The sequence below is a fragment of the Neopelma chrysocephalum genome, unplaced genomic scaffold (genome assembly GCF_003984885.1).
Source record: "Neopelma chrysocephalum unplaced genomic scaffold, ASM398488v2 Primary Assembly neopelma1_74, whole genome shotgun sequence".
Lineage (NCBI taxonomy): Eukaryota > Metazoa > Chordata > Aves > Passeriformes > Pipridae > Neopelma > Neopelma chrysocephalum.
Window position 1 is genome coordinate 7626742 of NW_020897735.1, and position 17521 is coordinate 7644262.

The 17521-nt window shown below is 55.1% G+C and overlaps 1 protein-coding gene across 8 annotated transcripts; it reads right to left on the reverse strand.

The window, feature by feature from the left end:
- Positions 1-100: 100 nt before the first annotated feature.
- On the reverse strand, positions 101-17517 carry EGFL7 (EGF like domain multiple 7). 8 transcript variants are annotated; one of them, XM_027687866.1, is made up of 12 exons: positions 16757-17049; positions 15509-15799; positions 12603-12671; positions 7579-7764; positions 5839-5961; positions 5543-5655; positions 4932-5027; positions 3492-3656; positions 2562-2626; positions 2313-2439; positions 2075-2237; positions 101-410 (listed from the first exon to the last, which is right to left on the reverse strand). In XM_027687866.1, exons 4-11 carry the CDS (start codon positions 7656-7658, stop codon positions 2122-2124), a joined length of 885 nt encoding a protein of 294 aa, XP_027543667.1. In that variant the 5' UTR covers positions 7659-7764; positions 12603-12671; positions 15509-15799; positions 16757-17049; the 3' UTR covers positions 101-410; positions 2075-2121. The 8 variants fall into 8 exon arrangements, with proteins under 8 accessions (XP_027543667.1, XP_027543669.1, XP_027543665.1 ...); XM_027687868.1 differs by lacking the exon at positions 2313-2439 and having other exon boundaries at positions 16757-17029; XM_027687864.1 differs by lacking the exons at positions 2313-2439; positions 15509-15799; positions 16757-17049 and adding an exon at positions 17425-17517 and having other exon boundaries at positions 2077-2237.
- Positions 17518-17521: the final 4 nt, after the last annotated feature.

Below are 17521 nucleotides of genomic sequence, written 5' to 3' on the forward strand. Positions count from 1 at the left end.
CAGCCCTGTGCCCGCTGCTCCCTGGGAGAGCAGGGCCTGGGATAATGCTAAGGAAAAGCCAGGCAAAGCTAAACAAACTCAGCCTCACACACAGGCAGTCTGGCACAGCCAGGCACTCGTGGCACGAGGTAAGGCATTTATTTGCTGCCTCTCCAGCAGGAAAGGGGGGAGATGTGGAGGGCTCGGAGTCCAGTTTGGAAGTAACTGCGTGACCTTTGATAAGATGAGCTGGAATAGAAAATTATGGAGATGCTGATGAGAAACCAGCCTTCTCCTGGTACCCTGTGCCTTCCTGTAGATGATGTGGCTTTGTCCCCAGCCTGGGGCTGGAGAGTGAGATAAGAGCTGCAGATGCACTCGGCTTGTTCCAAGGCCTCGGGAGTTCGGCTAGAGTTCGTTCTTGCAGGAACCTGGGAAGATGGAAAAAAAAGAAACAATTCAGCAACATCCGTAGCCTGGGTTTGGTTTGTCTCTTTCCCAAGCAGATTGACCTTAAACCTCTGTGAATATCACCCACACTTGCAGCTTTCCCTTTGGCAAACAACCCTAGGCTGGCTCTGTCCCACCACACTCGGGAGTGTCACTCCCACCTCCCTGGTGTGTCACAGTCCTTGCCTGGGCCCTGTGTGCAGTGTCCCAAAGCCAGTGACAGCAACAGTGACAATCTGTGCTGGATCAGGGCTAATTCAGACTTAGAGGGGCCAAAGTGGTTATGGCTTCAAGAGCTCTGCTCTGGTGCCTTCGCTGGTGGTTTAAAGAGAAAGTAGTTTTTCTTGGTCCTTACACCCACCCCCACCGAGCAGCTAATTAGGAGTGCAGTTTTATTGTAGCATTCAGTTGTGAAATGCTTCACCAGGCCCAGAACGTGGATGGCTGAGTAACTCCGTGGGATGCCCTGCGAGCCCCAGGGCTTGCTGGAGTATGACAGGACAGTTTTGTGTCCTCCAGGGACTTGCAAGACCATGAAAAGGGACAAAAACAAGTTTTGCTTGCTGGAGCAGGCTTGGCAAAAATTAATTTCAGCACTTTGGAGTCATCCCTTGGAATAAATCCATGTTACCTTGTGATACTGCTCACATTCCTCAGTGCTGTCACTAATAATATGTACAGAGCACTACTAGGAAACTCAGTCTGCTGGAACACTCCATGGTTCTGATAATTACCCCTTTCTGAGATGCTTTTTAAGTGTCTATTTGCAGCTACTTTGTCTTCAAACAAGTTCTTTGAATTCTTTTCCATCTAAGCCATTACTGAAAGCAGTGAACTGGGACTGGATATGCCCTGAACCAGTTTCCCTTGAGTCTCCTGCCACAAGCTCCAGGCTGTTGCTGCACACCAGCTCCTGAGCTGGCCCAGCCATGCCTAGTTTCTGGAATTATTTAATGGGAAAATGAGCTGCCAAGAGCTCCCTATCAAAATAAAGTGTTCCCATGGTTGTGCTCTGCTTGGAGTCAAACTGCCACTCTCCAGAGCACCACAGGGCCATGGCAGGACCCCCCACCTCCAGCCACTTCACCCATGGCAGCTCTCACTGGGGTCTCTTGCTCGGTTTGCTACTTGGGAGACCCTCTCTGGTGCACTGCTTGCTCTGCAGGCTTCAAAAAGAAATGCCCCAAACTTCCCAGGCTCGTAAATCTGCCAACTTTTGCACGCTCCCTAAATTTCCCTGATTGACTTCTTGGACTGTTAATTTCCTAAGAGCTGGGAGTTCTTTTCTAAGGACCAAATTACAAGGATACAGGAAGGGACTGCAGTCACGAGGTGCTGATTGCCAGACGTGACCCAGTGCTCACAGTGGCTCCCTCTGCTCTGCCCCGCAGCCACGTTTCCTTGTGCCAATCTTACAATTTTGGCTGCTACACGGGCAGTCAGATGGTGCAGCCACAGAAACGGCTTTGAAATGAAGCTAATGGGCTGTTTGTGTTCATCTTTTATTAATTGCAGGCTGCTGAGCTTGAGGGAGATCTAGATTAACAGTGGCACATGTGTTACTGATCTCGCTGGCCCACATCTGCTCGCTGTGGCCAGTGTGGGTGGAGGGAAATCCTTCAGCCCTGATTTTCCAGGCACTTACACGTTTCCAGCCGCTCCTCAAGGAAAGAGATCTGCTCGCTCAGGGAGTCAATTCTGTCCAGTTGCTGGAGGGAGTGGGACAGTCGGCTGATGGGGTCTGTGCCGACGTCCTCCGGCGCCGATGGCATGAGGTTGTGGAAAGGGGCCAGCACCAGCTGGAGTTTCTGCAGGGAGAAGGGGAGCCATGAGTGTGCCCCCCCACACACCAGGAGGACCTCCTGAAGGAATGCAGCACCCACCAGGGCAGGCTCGTGGGGCTTTGGTGGAGTTCAAAAGGCTGCTGGGCTGGAAAAGCCGCGGCGTGGGTGCTGCCGGCAGCGTGGAGCACAGCTGGGATTGCTGCTGGGATCGCTGCCGAGGCCAGCACTGTGTTAAAAATAGAGCTGGGGAAGAGGGAAACCCCGGCTGTGAACAGCCCGGGGTGGGAGCTGGCTCAGCACAGCCTCCAGCAGCAACAGGGCAGGGCAGAGGGGTGTGCTGGAAGTCACCTGCTCCAGCGCTTCCACTCGGCTCCTCAGGTCGCTCATTTCTTCCTTCACTTCATTGGAGGGACCTGAAAAAGTGACCAGGGGAAGGTCAGTCAGTAAAAGCCCATTGCCCAAGGTGAAGTGGAAGGTGCTGGGGAGAAAGACATTGCTGCAGGGCTCAGGCCAAGCTCTGCTGTTTTCCCCTGCCCTCCCAGTGAGCACCCAGGGTCTGCCCTGCCGGAATCAGGCCCCGGAGCATCAGCTGGATCCAACACCCGCTGCAAGCACTGGCATCTAGTCCAGCTGCTAATGGCACAGGCTTCTCCTGCTGCTGGAGCACCTGCAACAAAGTGGGGGATTCTTCAGGTAATGGGGTGATGCTTGAAGGACAAGGTGCCTGGTGGAGCCTGGCCTTTGGCACCCGCGTTGTCAGAGAGCACCCGAGTGTGCCCCGTCCCACGGTGGGCACAAGGAGTCGATCCTGCTGAGGGTCCAGGACAGGGACAAAGGCAGGCGTGGCACTTGGAGGCCGTGCCCTGCTCTCCCAGGTGTTTGCTGCGTGATGCCTGTGCTGGCCACAGCGCATTATTACTCACGGTACGAGTTTGAAGTGTCACAGCGCGTACCAAAAGTAATAATGGGCCGTCACCGGCGCCGCTCCTCGTGGCTCCGGACCTGCCCTGTGGGAACGACGATGCTGATGGAGAGAACAGGCACATCCCAGACACCACAAACCACAGCCAGGCTGTGTCACCCTCACAGATGGATTTGGGCACAGGGGAAGTTGTTTGGGTGGGAGAGGGACTCCTGGGCCACCGAGAATAAAGCTGAGGGGTTCTCTGGCTGTCGTCCCCTCTCCAGCCACAGCTGCTCCAGCTGGTGACACTGGGTGTTAACCCCAGCTCTCTGAAGGCCCAGAGCAGCTGGGGCTGCACTGGTGGGACAAGTTACCTGCTTGGCTGAAGGTGTCCATCTCGGGCACTGGCACCAGGGGCCTGCAGTCCTTGTCATCAGCAGCGAGGGTGAAGCCGTCCTGGCACGTGCAGCGGTAGCTCCCGGCTGTGTTGATGCAGAGCTGGCTGCAGCCATGGCTCTGGCTGGCACATTCATCCACATCTGAAACACAGGAATGACTCAGTGAGGGCAGGAGGGACAGGGGTGAGGGGCACAGATGGCTTAGGCACGGGGGGGCTGCAATGGAATTCCAGCAAGTGCCCCCGGAATGAGCTGGTGTTTGTGCAGGGCACAGCTCTGGGTGTCTCAGCACCACCAGCACCTGGGACAGTCCAGCTGGATAAACCTGTGCTAAGCCTGAGGGGGGATCTGGCCTCCTCCTCTCTTTCCATTCCCCCCATAACAGAGCCAGAAGCAAAAGCTGTGGTCAGAAACATCCCGGCTCTGGCCAGGCGGGCGCAGGCAGCGCCCGGCTCTCATCCTGGATTTACGGCCAGGGTTTTGGTTCCAGCCAGCTGTGGTGAGGAGCCATCAGCCTTTCAAGTGTGTACAAAACCCAGTAACCTCTCCTCACACGGGGGAGTTATTAGAGCTGTTCCCACAAAGCAGAATGAGCTGAACCGCTTCCCACGCCCGAGCACTGTTTTAGGCAGTGGGAAAATCTTTTCCTCCTGCACTGGAGCCGGAGCTGTCAGCGATGGGCTCAGCCCTGCCTGGCCCAGCGTGGGTCAATGCCACACACTCCTCCTCTGCCTCACAGGAGGGTGGAAAGCTGGGAGAAGCTGGGAAACGCCATGGTAGGGGCTTTGCATCACTGGCGTGCACCACCCTGCCCGATTTCCCTGTGCTGTGAGGAGCATCGGGCTGCTCCTGTGCTGGAGAGGAGTCTGGTGCCTGGAGACTGCCAGGCTTCCCTTCCACCCCTGGATATTTACGGATTTAGTCCCTGCAGTAAATGGATGTCTTAGTTTACAGTGAGAGTTTACAAAGCCTGGGAGAGGGAAGATCACAAGCACAAAACCTCGGGCCAGCCCCACAAGGTTTCTGTGCTGAAGAAAGGCTCTTGCTGGTGTGCTCACAGCTCTGCTCACTCTGATCAGAAGCGGAGAGAAAATGTGGGTGCCAGGGCTGCACATGAGGGCTGGGAGCACTGAGGCAGCCAAAGGAAGGTCAGAACTCCCCTGGGAGCCAGGGGAGTTCTGGCCAGACCATCAGGCATCAGTGCCATGGAGCGACACATGTAGCTGTGCATGTGTGTGCACCAGGCATGTCCCGAGGTCTGGTAAGGAGCCACAGCGCTGGTCCCTGTCCCCACTGAGGGGTCGGTGCATGGTCAAAGGACAAGCAGAGCCCTGTGGCAGCAGCTCTGATGCTTCCCAAGGCGAGCCCTTCCAGCAGCAGCACAGGGAGCAGGGAAAGGAGTGACATGGCCAGTACCTGTCTGGCAGGCTCGCCCCGTCCAGCCGGGTGGGCAGGCACATCTGCCAGGGAAGGTGCAGCTCCCGCCGTTCTGGCACGGCACCCAGCAGAGAGCTGTGAGAGGAAACACCAGCACAGCATCACCCGGCAGTTCTGGGGGTCCTGAGCTCCCCCCTCCCACCCTGGATGCAACACACACACTGCACACCCCAAAACACACACCAGCACCAGCCCAGGGGCAGCAAAGACAGAGGGAGGAGGGTGATGGACTGAGCTTGTCAGGGGATGGACTGACTGCTGCTGTGGTTTGCAGTTGTGGCCTCCTGAAAGTATTTCTTTTCCATTACTGCTGATTTATGTGGAAAGGAATTGCTTGCTTTATTTATCCTCTGTTAACTATAGAGGTAATGAGCGATCCCAAAGGAAAAAGGCCCAAGAGGCAGCAGAGAAAGGCTGGGAATTAATCAGATATTGAACCGCATTTGGTTGTGATGCTTAAAATGTAAATGCTTTCCTAGAGGGAGAGTCCACCTGACAGGCAGAGTGTTGGTGAATGAGAGAACTGGTCCTGGGCTTCCTCCAGTGACACAAGGGATCTGGGGATGAGCACTGGTCCAGCAAACTCTTACCTCTGTTACAGCTGAGGGTGTGGGTATTTGCTCTGCTCCAGCCGGGACAGCACGAGGCCACGGGCTCAGGCAGCTGCCTGTACCTCTGCCGATAGGCAACTCTGTAGATGGTCCTGCAATGCAAGGATGGGGCTGAGCCGGGTGCCAGAGCACCCTCCCCAAGCCTCCATCCCATTCCCTGCGGTGGCACCCAAAGCCAGGCACTGGGAGCATTGTCCCTTTGGATCGAGGCAGGATTGCCCCCTCCCACAGCTGCCACACTGGGAGCAGGTCTGTGGCACAGGCAGTGCCCTCACCTGTAGGTGCTGCAGACACGGTGGCCCTGGCAGGTGGTGAGGTAGGGCTGGTAGACGGGCTGGACGTGGGACTCGGTGTAGGCGCCCGCCCGGCTCTGCGGCGCCGCGGCACAGACCCTGCGGCTGAGCAGAGGGGACAGGGTCACATCTCACCAGCCAGGACGGGGCCTGACAGCCCCTCTCTGCAGAGGGCGAGTGAAACAGCAGTGCCTAATTGCCCCAGGGCCCACTTCAAGCTGTTTTGGGGCACTGGCATAAATCTGGAGCACTTTGGGCTGCACAGGCACTTCCTCCCCTGCCCCTGTGCCAAGGCACTGACGCCTCCTCAAACACTCACCCAGCATGGTCCCTCTGTCCCAGGGGAGCAGTCAGGACTCAGATTTAGGGATGATTTACTCATTCCATACATCATCTCCCTTCCCCTAAAATCCCTCACTTTCTGTGTGGATTTTTCCTTTCTGAGACTTTTGCATTCCTGAAACAGATGCCCCTGTGGTCACTAAGAAATTAATGACTTCACAGGCAGGGTCAGGCTCACCGCAAAAAAAAATAGAGGCTAGATGAAAGGGGCCCTCCAGCCTTCCTAAGATAACTGTTATCCAGCCAGAAACTTTCCCAAGGTTAACAGCCAAAGTGGTCTTGGTTAAATACCCTCTCTTTCAACATTTTTCAGCCCAAGCAGGTCAGTCCCACTGAGGAACTCATCCCCTCATCTCAGCCTCCCAGCTCAATCAGAAACTAAAATAAAAAGCCTGGGAATTAGCATGGACATCAGATGGCTTCCATTAACTCCAGAGAACTCCTCTCAGCCTCGTGATTAATGTTATAGAAAATGCAATTTTTAAATGGCAATTGTTTGCTTTGCAAAATTTAGAATAAAGCTCTGGTTGCAGCCCGTGCGTGCGAGTGAGGAATTCAGCTGTGGTTTTAGTCCCAACCAGAATGCGAAAGGTTTGATGCTGGAGGAGCATTTCAGTGTAAAAACAAACTTTGTAGAAAATGTGAGCTGTATCTGGGGGTGGATGTTGAGCTCCAGCTCCTCTTGGTTGGTGAAGAATCTGGGGCACTGAGCTCTGGGCTTCCTCGGACCCCGTGGGAGCTGAGCTGTGCCCGCCCAGGCTGTGCTGGGATCCTGGGTGCCAGGTCAGACCCTTCTCCTGGAAAGGGAAGGGAAAATGCTGGGTTTGCAGGACCATGGACCACAGCACCATCCTGGGGAGCACAGGGCACAGTAGGCACCAGCCCACCAGGGCATTCCACACCCGTGTCCCATAGATGTTGTGTCCATCAGAGCTGGGAGCTGCATCCTCCTCTGATGGGAGCTGCATCCTCCTTTGACAGCTTGTTCACAAGGCTCAACTGCTGTGATTGATTTCACAAATATTTTTGCTGCAAGATTTCACAAATATTTTTGTGAAGGATGTGCTTGAAAGAGACAATAATAATAATAATTCCTGAACAGCCTGATCACCTTTTGACTCTCACGGACAAAAAGCCCAGAGTGTCTTTGTGTCCCTGCCTGGAGCTAAACGGGCATTTTCTCTGAGAGGTTTTTTAGCTTCAGTGACAAAGCAAACAACCAGCAAAGGGCTGCCAGAGCCTTTTTGCACCTCCTGACCAGCCCCAGGGAGCTGCCCATGTCCATGCTGGCCAAACAGGGCTCTTCACCTGGAGAGGATGTGCCTCACCACGACGTGCACATGGGCACGCCTGGGAGGTGCAGACAGAATGGGGCCTTACCCTGCCCGGGCAAAGCCATCGGTGCTGGTGGTGCTGAGGATGAGGAGGAGTCCCGAGAGGAGGCAGCTGAGGTGGCACATGTCCTGTCCCTCCCACAGCACCCCGGGCTGTGCAGCACGACCGGCTCTCGCTCTTCAGTGGGATGTGCTGCCTCCTACCACATGTCCTGTCCTTCAGCGTGGAACCCTGCAACCAGGAGAAGAGCAGTGTGAACATGCATGTCCTTCCCTTGCTGGTGACATCTGACAGAGCCATGGGAACACACCCCTGGCAAGGGGAGGAGCTCCTCCAGGCACAAACCCACTTTTCCCCACTCGTCTCAATATTGTGGTGGTGATTTACCCCAGGGGATGCCTGGAGAGGCTCTCACAGCACCACTCAGTCATGTGTTGAGAGGCAGGGAAGGGACCTGTGTTGCCTGAAACACTCTGCCAAGTCCAGGCAGCGAGGGCAAAACAATGGTCCCTAATTTCTTAATCCACACAGCATTGTAAAGCTGTGTTTTCCCACCACATAACACACTGAAATCTGATCTTCTTCCCTTTAAAATACAAGTTCGTGCCAGAGGAAAGTGCTGCAAGGGCCATATGTACCGTCTGCAGAGTCAGATCTGGGCCGCAAATAAAGAGCTTTTGATTTTCTAGCCGAGGACAAACATGAAACAAGGCAGAAGAAGGTCAGTAACAATATCTAATTTAAACAGTATTGCATTTAAACAAACCAGTTGGCCTCCGGATGGCAGCAGCTGAAGGAGGAAGAAATAAAGAAACCCACCTTAAACACACACCCATTAAAGGAAGAATCTGTTGTTCTGATTAAACCTTGAGAAAAGGGAGGCAACACAAAAAACCTCCTTCTGAGACTGGAAACATGATGACTGCAAACCAACTTGCTAAAATCCTCAAGTGCTGTGGGGTGGGATTGGACTGGAAAGTTGCAGGTGGATCCCCAATCTCCACTAGTATTAATTCCTAACTGAGACAACTTGTTAGGGATAACCACCATATATCTGTAGACCCTGCAGGCCTCAAATCCCTCCTCCAAGGCACTCAGAATCATCCTTTCCTTTGTGCAGGTAGAGAAACTGAAACATGGAAAGATGGAGACTCACAACTGGAGAGAAACCAGTCTGGTGCCTTCCTGTTCCTTAATATCAAACACCAACTATCAAATGTCAAATATGACATCATATTTCCATGCGAGCCCAGTTTTGAGGATGCAAAGAGGATTTTGGTGCTATAGAGCCTATAGTGCTCCATTCTCCTCCAAACATAGCAATAAACTTCAGCTCCTAATGACTGATTTATGGTATCTCCACCACCAGGAAAGCAAATCTTGCTTGATCTGCAGGAAAGTTTTTTAAAAGTAGTGAAGAAGCCTTTCTTTTCCCCAGTTCTCCTGGAGACATCCCAAGGACACTGGTGTACAGACACACTAACTCCCCCCTGCTCCGCCAGCCAGCTTTTCCCAGGGCTATACTGGGACACATATTTTCCCTGCAATCCCAGATCCCCAGGCTAGCAGTGCTTCTTCTGAAGTCACTCAGTCAAACTCTGCCAACCATCTCCGTCCTCCCACAGGATTCCCGTGACTGCCATTGGAGCTTTCCCTGTGGGGACGGCAAGAAACGCAGGGCACGAGCCTAAAATACAGACGGTTTGTTTTTTTTCACTTTGAAATGGAGCAGCACTGCCCTACCTCGAGTGGTCAGAGGATCCCTCTGGGTCATAAAACTGTGGTTGCTTCACACAAGAAAAAGTTGCAAAAGTGCAAAACATGATAGTCTATACTTGTCTTTTTTATAAGTTTATGAAAATCAGCCTCTTTATAGCCACTGAAGATCTTCCAGCCTGTTGTCACCACCTATTCTAATATTGCTCTTTTAACACATATAACTCAAGAAAAATCTTTTCGTGCTTAAAAAGAAAGAAATAGTTTTTGGTCGCTGCCTTTGTAGTCTCTCAAATGAAGAGGTCTGGCAAGTGAAACTATGCGGGTGCCTCTAAGTTTCTGCTGTTTCAGGAGTCAGCAAAGCTTCCTTGGCTGGCCACGTGCTCCTGTGAGTCTGGGGATCCTTCTCCTGCCAGCCAGAAACATTCCTATAGCTTTCCTAAGTCTGTTCTTGCCTCACCTGCCACAGCAACCAACGGCAAACACAACCCCCCGTGCAGGTGAGCAGCACTTTGTGCAGCTCTGCCCATGGAACCAAGACTAAAGATCCAGCTGATGGCAGCAGGAGGAATCGAGCTCTGTCTGCAAAGGGATGCGAGACAATCCGGCTCCTCGGGAGGATGCAATAAACCTCACAGGCTGCACTTTTCCCAGCAGCCTGGCCTGGTTCTGCAGGTGAAACCGCGGCTCCAAGCCGTGCACTGGCCCTGGCCTGTGCCCTCGGAGCCAAACCCACCTGGAGGGGGTCTGCACCAACCGCAGGGGGATGGATGGTTCCTTACAGACACCTCCAGCTGTTCCCTGTGCAGGCTGGGATGCGGCGCCGCGGGGCACGGCACGCGGTGCGGGCGGGATGGAGCGGGACGCGGGGATGCGGGCACTGTGGAGCGGGGAGAAGGGAGGGGGGACGGCGGAGGGGGCTCCGGGGGTACGGCACAGTGCGGCGGCACACAGGGACACGGGACCGCGGGGGCTGCAGGGACACCGTTATCACGCAGCGGCTGCGGGGACCCGGGAATCACGGAGCGGGCTGCGGGGACCCCCGGAGGCCGCGGGGAGCTGCGGGGACGCGGGTGTCCGAGGATCTGCAGGGACCTGGTGTCCCGGGGGCTGCAGGAACTGCAGGGACGCGAGTATCCCGGGTGTCACAGCGTCTAAAGGGACGCGAGTGTCCCGGGGGGGCTGCAGGAACTGTAGGGACACGGGTACCCCGGGGGGCTGCCGGGACGCGGCGCAGGGATGCTCATCGCGGCCGCAGCAGTCCCATCGCGGCCGCAGCAGCCCCATCGCGGCCGCAGCAGCCCCATCCCCGCTGCTCGGCGCTGCCCGCAGCCCCGCAGCCCCTCCGCCGGCCCAGGGCCCCCCCCGGCCGCCCCCCCAGCGCTGCGGCACCGAGCCCCGCTCCGCCGACACCCCCCGCCCCTCCCCGCCGGGGGATGCGGCCGCGGCCCCTCCGGCCGTGCTGACACCGGGCGGTGCTCGCCGGGACTCACCGGTGCCGGTGCCGGAGCCGCGGAGTCGCCGCCGCGCCGCGGCCCCCCGCGCATTTCCTCCCCCGGCCCGAGCCGGTCCCTCCGCCCCGGCCCAATGAGCTCCCGGCGGGGAGGAAAGCGGAGCCTCCCGGCCGGGGGGAAGCGCCGGGGCCCGGGGAGCCTCCGCCTGCCCCCGCCCCGCCGGCCCCCGCCGGCCGCCACCTGCCCCCGGCGCCCCGGGGAACATCTGGGGACGCGGCACGACCGCCGGAGAAATCAGTTCTTGCGGGGGAGGGAGTCATGCGGGGATAGGGCAGGAGCCCATCCCGGGGTGGGGGGACACGCCGGTGGTGCGCCCCGTGAGTTTTCGCGGGATTGCAGGAAACCCCTGCCCTGGATTGATCTGGAGCCTTACCTGGTGACCCCACGTCAGGCTGAGCCCCTCAGCCCCCTGCGTGCCCCACACTGCGAGGACACGAGGTCCCTGAACCCCCTATGGCCCAGCCCGCCTGGGTGGGCAGGGGATTATATCAAGAGGGGGAGATCCCAGCGCAGCCCCCGGCCCCTCGCCCGGGGGTGTTCAGACTCCCCAGGGAAATGGTCCATCGCCAGGGCAGTGCCCAGGGCAAATTTATTTCTCTTTGCTAAAAAATACTGTGGCTGGTTCCGCGCTCCCCACGAGCACATATAATTTTAAGAGGAGACGTGTTTCCCTAGGTTAGAGACCTGGTCCACAGCCTCCCGCCGTGCCCCGTTAATCCCCCTGAGCTCATTACAACAGCAAAGTCCTGCAGACGCCGGCAATGAACTGCCAGGACGGGGAGGCTGGTTTCCAGCGAGCCCTAAAGGATGATTACAGGATTCCTTGGAGGCCCCCCCAGCTGTGGAGCCGTGTGAGGATCGACCCCGAGAGACTCCCAAGGGTGACACACTGGGCTCAGCTCCGGCTGGGCAACACCTGCCCCGGGACAGCTCAGGCAGCCCCATCCCAGCTGCCTACAGGCTGCTCCTCTTAAAATGCCCAGTTATTTATCAAAGCGGTTCGGTTTGTGCCAAATTGCCACTTGTTTTGTCTACATTTTTGTCTGGAAAATTAGAGCACAGAGGCTTATTGTTTTTCAAATGACTTAGGCGCCTGCCCATGCACAGAGCCATTCTTGAAGATAGCGGGGATCTGATGTGCGAATGAATGGCAGGATACAGCCCCCTGGGAATATTTGTTCCCATTAAGTTTTGTAATTTTTTCGAAAGCATGTAAGCATTTAAAGGAAATATTTACCAGTTAAACAACAATGGCGCCAAAAGAGCAACTGAGATCACTGGCCCATCCCCTCTATTTCCTCAGGGATACGCTGAGGCTGCTGATGGAACTGGAGCTGTCTCGGGTCGTGCTGCACCCCCCGGGAAGCTGATGGGTGCTGGTGTTCTGGAGTGGGGCTCCCCGTGTAAAAGGAGTTTTGGTGGGATTCTCCCTGAGGAAGGGAACAGAGGGGAATCCACTCTGGGATGTGCTGGGATCCCTCCCAGCAGCAAAGGAAAGGCTTGCTGGTGCTGGTGGAAGCACAGCTCCACGTTATGCAGCATCTCATACAGCACAGGCGGGGTTGCTCACCCTGTGGATCCATCCTACCTCCCGGGAATGATTTCAGCTCATTTAATCTCCTAAACACGAAGCAGAGGCAACTTTTCCCAAGAGCCTTGAAGGGACAGTAATTATCTTGTTATGCCGAGAGTGTTACTGTTTTTTCTGGTGTACGGGGGAGATGAACAGAGCCTGAATTATTGTCTAATAATTGCAAAGTGCATTTGGAAGCCAAGGGAAGCTTCTCCGTCTGGCCATGCTGAAAGCACAGGATCTCATTTTGCAGCCGAGACACTCACCTTGTCCACGGTGCTCCATCATGTGTCCTGGGCAGGGATCCTTTCCTTAAGGAGCATCTTGGTTTCTTACTGTCAGGACAGAAAAAGCCCACTGTTACACTCCCCTTGTCAGGCAGGCAGAGACCAGTGACCCAGCCCTTGCCCATGATGGACCTGGTGTGGGATGCCCTGGACACTCCCAAAGGTGTGGAGCTGTGGAGGATGAAACATTTGTGGAGTGGGGTGGAGGATGAAAGCAGGATAGTGAGTCCCTGTGGCACTGGCAGTGACACCACTGGTGCACCAGAGGCACGGACACTGTGACACCGTGGTAGGGCACAGGGAGGCCCTGACTGCTTGGGAAACCTTTGCCTGAGTCCCCGGGATCCCAAGTGTAAATTTGATGGTGAGGAAGAGGATGGACTCATCCTTCAGCTCTTTGCAGTACACCACCCAGCACAGGACCAAGCACACCACCTTCCAGCATCCTCATTGGAGCCTTCTCAGCCATTAGGCAATTATTCCCTAAGTGCACTGAGCATTTTAAAATTCTGCCAGTATTTTAATTGCAAAATGTTCGCTTTGCAGTTCCATTTATTGGGTCAAATCTTTGCTCAAGCAAGTGTCCATGTCAGCTGCTAAAACTGCATATAGCCCATTAAAAGAGCATTTAATCCTCTGCTCTTGGGGAGGGTTCGGTGTCTTATGTGCTAATATTCATTATGCTGGGAGGAAATCCCCCAGGACACTGTCTGGCAAAGTTCCCTTGGAAGCAGAGGCGTTATGCGAGTTCAGAGTGGGGGAAGATCAGATCTGTTGGCACTGTTAAGGTCGGTGTGATGAGCTTCTGACAAAGGCAGCAAGGGATTTTGGCTCCTGCCTGCAAGGCTGTCTGAATTTGAAGTCCTCCCTTGACCAATGTTTTACATTTTTCCCCCACAGCTTTCTCCCTCACACACTAGAAGTGTACTCCCACGACATCTAATATTAATGCTTGTCTCCAGGCCAAGAAAGAAATGTTTCTGCCCAACCTCCCTCTTAGATTGAACAAAGTCAAAACCTCCTTGTCTCCCACTGGTTTTACCACCAGCGTGAGCTGTGAAGGACACCGAGTGCTGGCCTGGAGCAGGTCTCAGGCTGAGCACTGGGCTGGCTGTGAAAGTCAGATTTTCACCCACCCCCCTGTTTCCTAGAGCCTGTCCCACAGACCTGCCAAGCCCAATGCACCTGTCTGGGCATCCAACATCCCCCTGAGAGCATCTGTGGTGGATCAAGGCATGGAGCTGTGAGCTGGAAGTGGTCCCCTGTGTGACAGGAGAGCTTGGAGGGTGTGAGGTATCTGGGGATGGGGGGACTTAACTTTGCTCTGGCTCTGTAGTCACGAAAAAGGAATGATAACAGAGGAGAATTAATAGGAGATCAGCACTAAAGTCCCACATCAGAGAGGAGCACTTCCATCCCATCACAGAAAACGGGACGTGCCCAGGCACACGAGCGCTGCCCCAAACTGGGGCCAGAGGTGCTGAAATGGCAGATGGATGGGGGGACAGGCAGGAGAGTGACACACATACAGATGCAAAACTTTTCAGCTGCTACAAGCCCTGGCTGACCCCGTACCTGCTGTGGACAATGGGCTCTCACTGGCCTCTGCGGGGGTCTGGCACAGAACTGGAAGCACTTGCTAAAGCAATAGGAATTTTTGGTGCTTCTCAAAAAAGGAGGGGGAATGGCTTTTCCTGTTCTAGGACAAATTCTTCTGCTCAGGTTTTTCATAAGGCTGTTTGTAAACTTTACACTTGAGTTGAGGCTTTGGAGCAGCCCCTGTTCTGCAGAGCTCTGGGAGAAAAACGACCTCCCACTATTCTATTATGTCCTATATTGTTCTCAGCTGCGTCAGCTGCAGACCAGTTATCTCAGTGGAAATCTAGATGAGTCCACCGATGGCAGTGGGATAAAAACAGGTCAAGCCAAGAAAGGTACTTGGCCTGTAGCTCTCAGTCTGTTGTCACCAGTTGCCCAGGGCTCTGTGTATTATAACCGAGACTGGAGCCCCACAAAGTGATATTTTCTTTGCCTGAGTAAGGACTTAACAAGCATTAAGTGTCTCAGGACAGGTGTGTTATAACTTAAGGTGACCATGGGGACAACCAGCAGCCGAGCTGCAGCTGTACAAAAACAAATGCCAGAACAGGGCAACATCCCATAGCTAGGTTTATTTTCCTTTGCATGCACACTTGAGCTCTTATTTACATTTAGAGAAGGCAGCAGTGGCTGCAGTGTAAAAACTGGGAAATGATTCATCCCGCCCAGGAATAAACTGAATTTTGCAGCTTTCTGTGAAATTTCCCTGGCAAAACACAGCATTAGTCAGCAGGGAACGGTCCCCCACCCCACTTCCCCAGTGAATCACTCCAGAAGAGAGCATGGGAAGAGCAGTGGGATGGCTGGGAGATGCAGGACAGCTCGGTCCCTGAACCGTGACCATCCCAGGGAGCAGCTCAGCAAAGAGCATTTCACACAAGAAATGCTCTGATTTTTGCTCTGATTATCCTTCTCTTCCAGGAGAAAATCTCCAGCTCCAGGAACCTGTATGAAGCAGAGCTCCTCTCTGCCCTCACCTCCCAGGCTGCGAGCAGGTCGGGGATCCAAGAGCTTGCTTCGGGAGAGAGGACAGAGCAAAAGAAAACATTTCTGATCACCCCCTTCTCTTTGCAGAGACACTTTTCTTTCCCTGTCTGGTCTGAGACCTCTCCCCTGGTGTTTTGCCATGCCTCCCTGCTGCTGGTGGGGCTGTGAGGCAGGTTGGTTTACCCTAATTTGTTGCAGTTTGTAAATCTGCCTCCCCCGGGCCAGCCCCATCTGCAGCAGCAGAGCCTGGGAAATGCCTCAAATGAGCCTCCAGACCAGATTCATTTTCTCTTTCTTACCTCCAGGGAAACTTGTGAGAGATGGTAGTGGAACAGCAGAGAGGGGGGAGTAACTCCATCGGCAGATCACAGGGAAGAATACTGAGAATCTGCCAGGACAGACTCCGTGTTTTCCATTCCCCCCAGAGGTGGATTTTTGAGGATGCTCAGGATCCAACCACCACATTTGGACTTCTGCCTCGCACAGCTTCCCAATCCAGTCTTAAATTAATTTCATCACTGAGAAAGCCTTGTTGTTTCTTCTTATTTTTTATTCTCTGCTCAGTGAATTGATTCCACGAATATTAGACCCTTGGAAAAAGTATGCCGGGTTATTTCTACTGAGAGCATTCACTGGTGTGGTTCTGCTCCATATTCCCACACAGCCAGCCAGTGCCTGGGTATCTTAGTTGCTCTTTTATCCCAAAATACAGGTAGCTGAAAACAGACAGCATGAAAATCAGCCGGCTCCATGGCTGTAAATTTGGGAGGCTTTGCTGAGCTCCTGGCATGCACACCCCGCACACTCCAGGCTCGGCTGTTAGGCAGGACAAAGCCTTGGTGTGACAGCCAGGAGAGTCCCTGCCCACATCCCTGTCCTGCCCCTCATCCTGCCTGGATCTGGGGCTGAATTTGGCAGCACAGAGAGGAGACCAGCAGGCAGGGAGCACAGGAGGAAGGACAGATAGCACCGTGGTGCATCAGTGGTCAGAGAGCAGGCAAAGGAAAAAGGGAAAGAGTAACAGAAAGTGATTTGCTAAGAATTTGCAACCATCTCACAGGAATTTGTGCAAGTGTTTGCAGCCTCTACACGAACAGGAGGTAAAATTTACCCACGGAGTTCTCTGCTCCTGGAAAACATCCTGAGTGCCAGTGAGGTGAATTAAGAATAACAGTGCTGGAGGCTGAGCTCCACTCTGAGCAAAGCAGACCCAGCCTCACCAGGAGGATGGAGCCTCATCCTCAGATGGAGGATGCTCTACACACCTTTTTGCTTTAAAGGACGCTTTACACACCCTTGTGCTTTGAAGGATGCTTTACACACCCGTGTGCTCCAAAGGATCCTTTACGCCCCTGTTTGCTCCACACTGCTCCATTCCCAGGGCTCCTACCATCACCTCTGCCTGAGCAGGGGGAAAACCACCCAGAGCCCACAGGGTCTCACCTGGCAAGGACACACTCCCGCTGCCTCAGTGCCAGCCCCACATCCCATCCCATCCCATCCCATCCCGTCCCATCCACCCCATTCTCACTGTGGCTCTACAGTACCTGTGGCACCCCACTGTCCCCCGCCGTGCTGGGAGCAGCCCCAGTGCCGTGCTCCCGGATGGCTCCTGGTGGCCATCCCTGCCCGGCCACCCCGGGTCCGGCGGGCCCAGGCACCCGCCCGGTGGCCCCGGCATGGCCAGCTGCCGGCCACGTACAGGCAGGAGGTGGCTGCCGAGGTGGAAGGGCGGCTTTTTATGCTTTTCTTCCTGTATAAATCAGGCCGGGGATGGACAATCCCAGACAGGACTTCCTGTGTGTGTTGTGAGCTGATAACGGGCGCCGCGAGGAGAACAAACACGGCTGCCCCGCACCCTGAGGGGGAGAGGGGCTGCGGGGCGGCACCCCCACACCGTGACCACCGGGGATGGACACAGGGGGCTGAAACGGAGAGGAGGGAGACACCAGTCCCCGGGGACACAGGGAGCGACAGGGCGGCCGCCCGGGCTCCCTCCTGCGCCTCACAGCAGGCGTAAGATGGGTGCCTGCCCCCCGCCCTCCCGCCTCGCTGGGGCACATTTCGGCAGCACCCACCACAGACACCACTCGTTCCCCCTCAGAGGGGGTGGATCGGTGGCAAGTGGGGACCCCCATCCTCCCTCACAGCCCGTGCCAAGCGTGGCGGGGTTGGCGGCCATCTTGTCATGAGGGGCCATGTTGATGTTGCGCACCAGCGGAGCGTGTTCTGGGGTATTTGTGACCCCCCTGAAATTTGGGTTGCAGCACTGTGGTCAGTCAGTTTGCTGGATGGCTTGTCACCCCTGTCAC

Bases quoted from the DNA above. Each gene is read 5' to 3' on its own strand.
- EGFL7 (XM_027687864.1), bottom strand. From the start codon at position 7,658: ATGTGCCACCTCAGCTGCCTCCTCTCGGGACTCCTCCTCATCCTCAGC. The intron at 5,962-7,578 runs GTAAGGCCCCAT...CCCTCTGCTCAG, and splicing joins GATGGCTTTGCCCGGGCAGG to CCGCAGGGTCTGTGCCGCGG. The intron at 411-2,076 runs GTGTAAGTGCCT...CCATCTTCCCAG, and splicing joins CTTGAGGAGCGGCTGGAAAC to GTTCCTGCAAGAACGAACTC.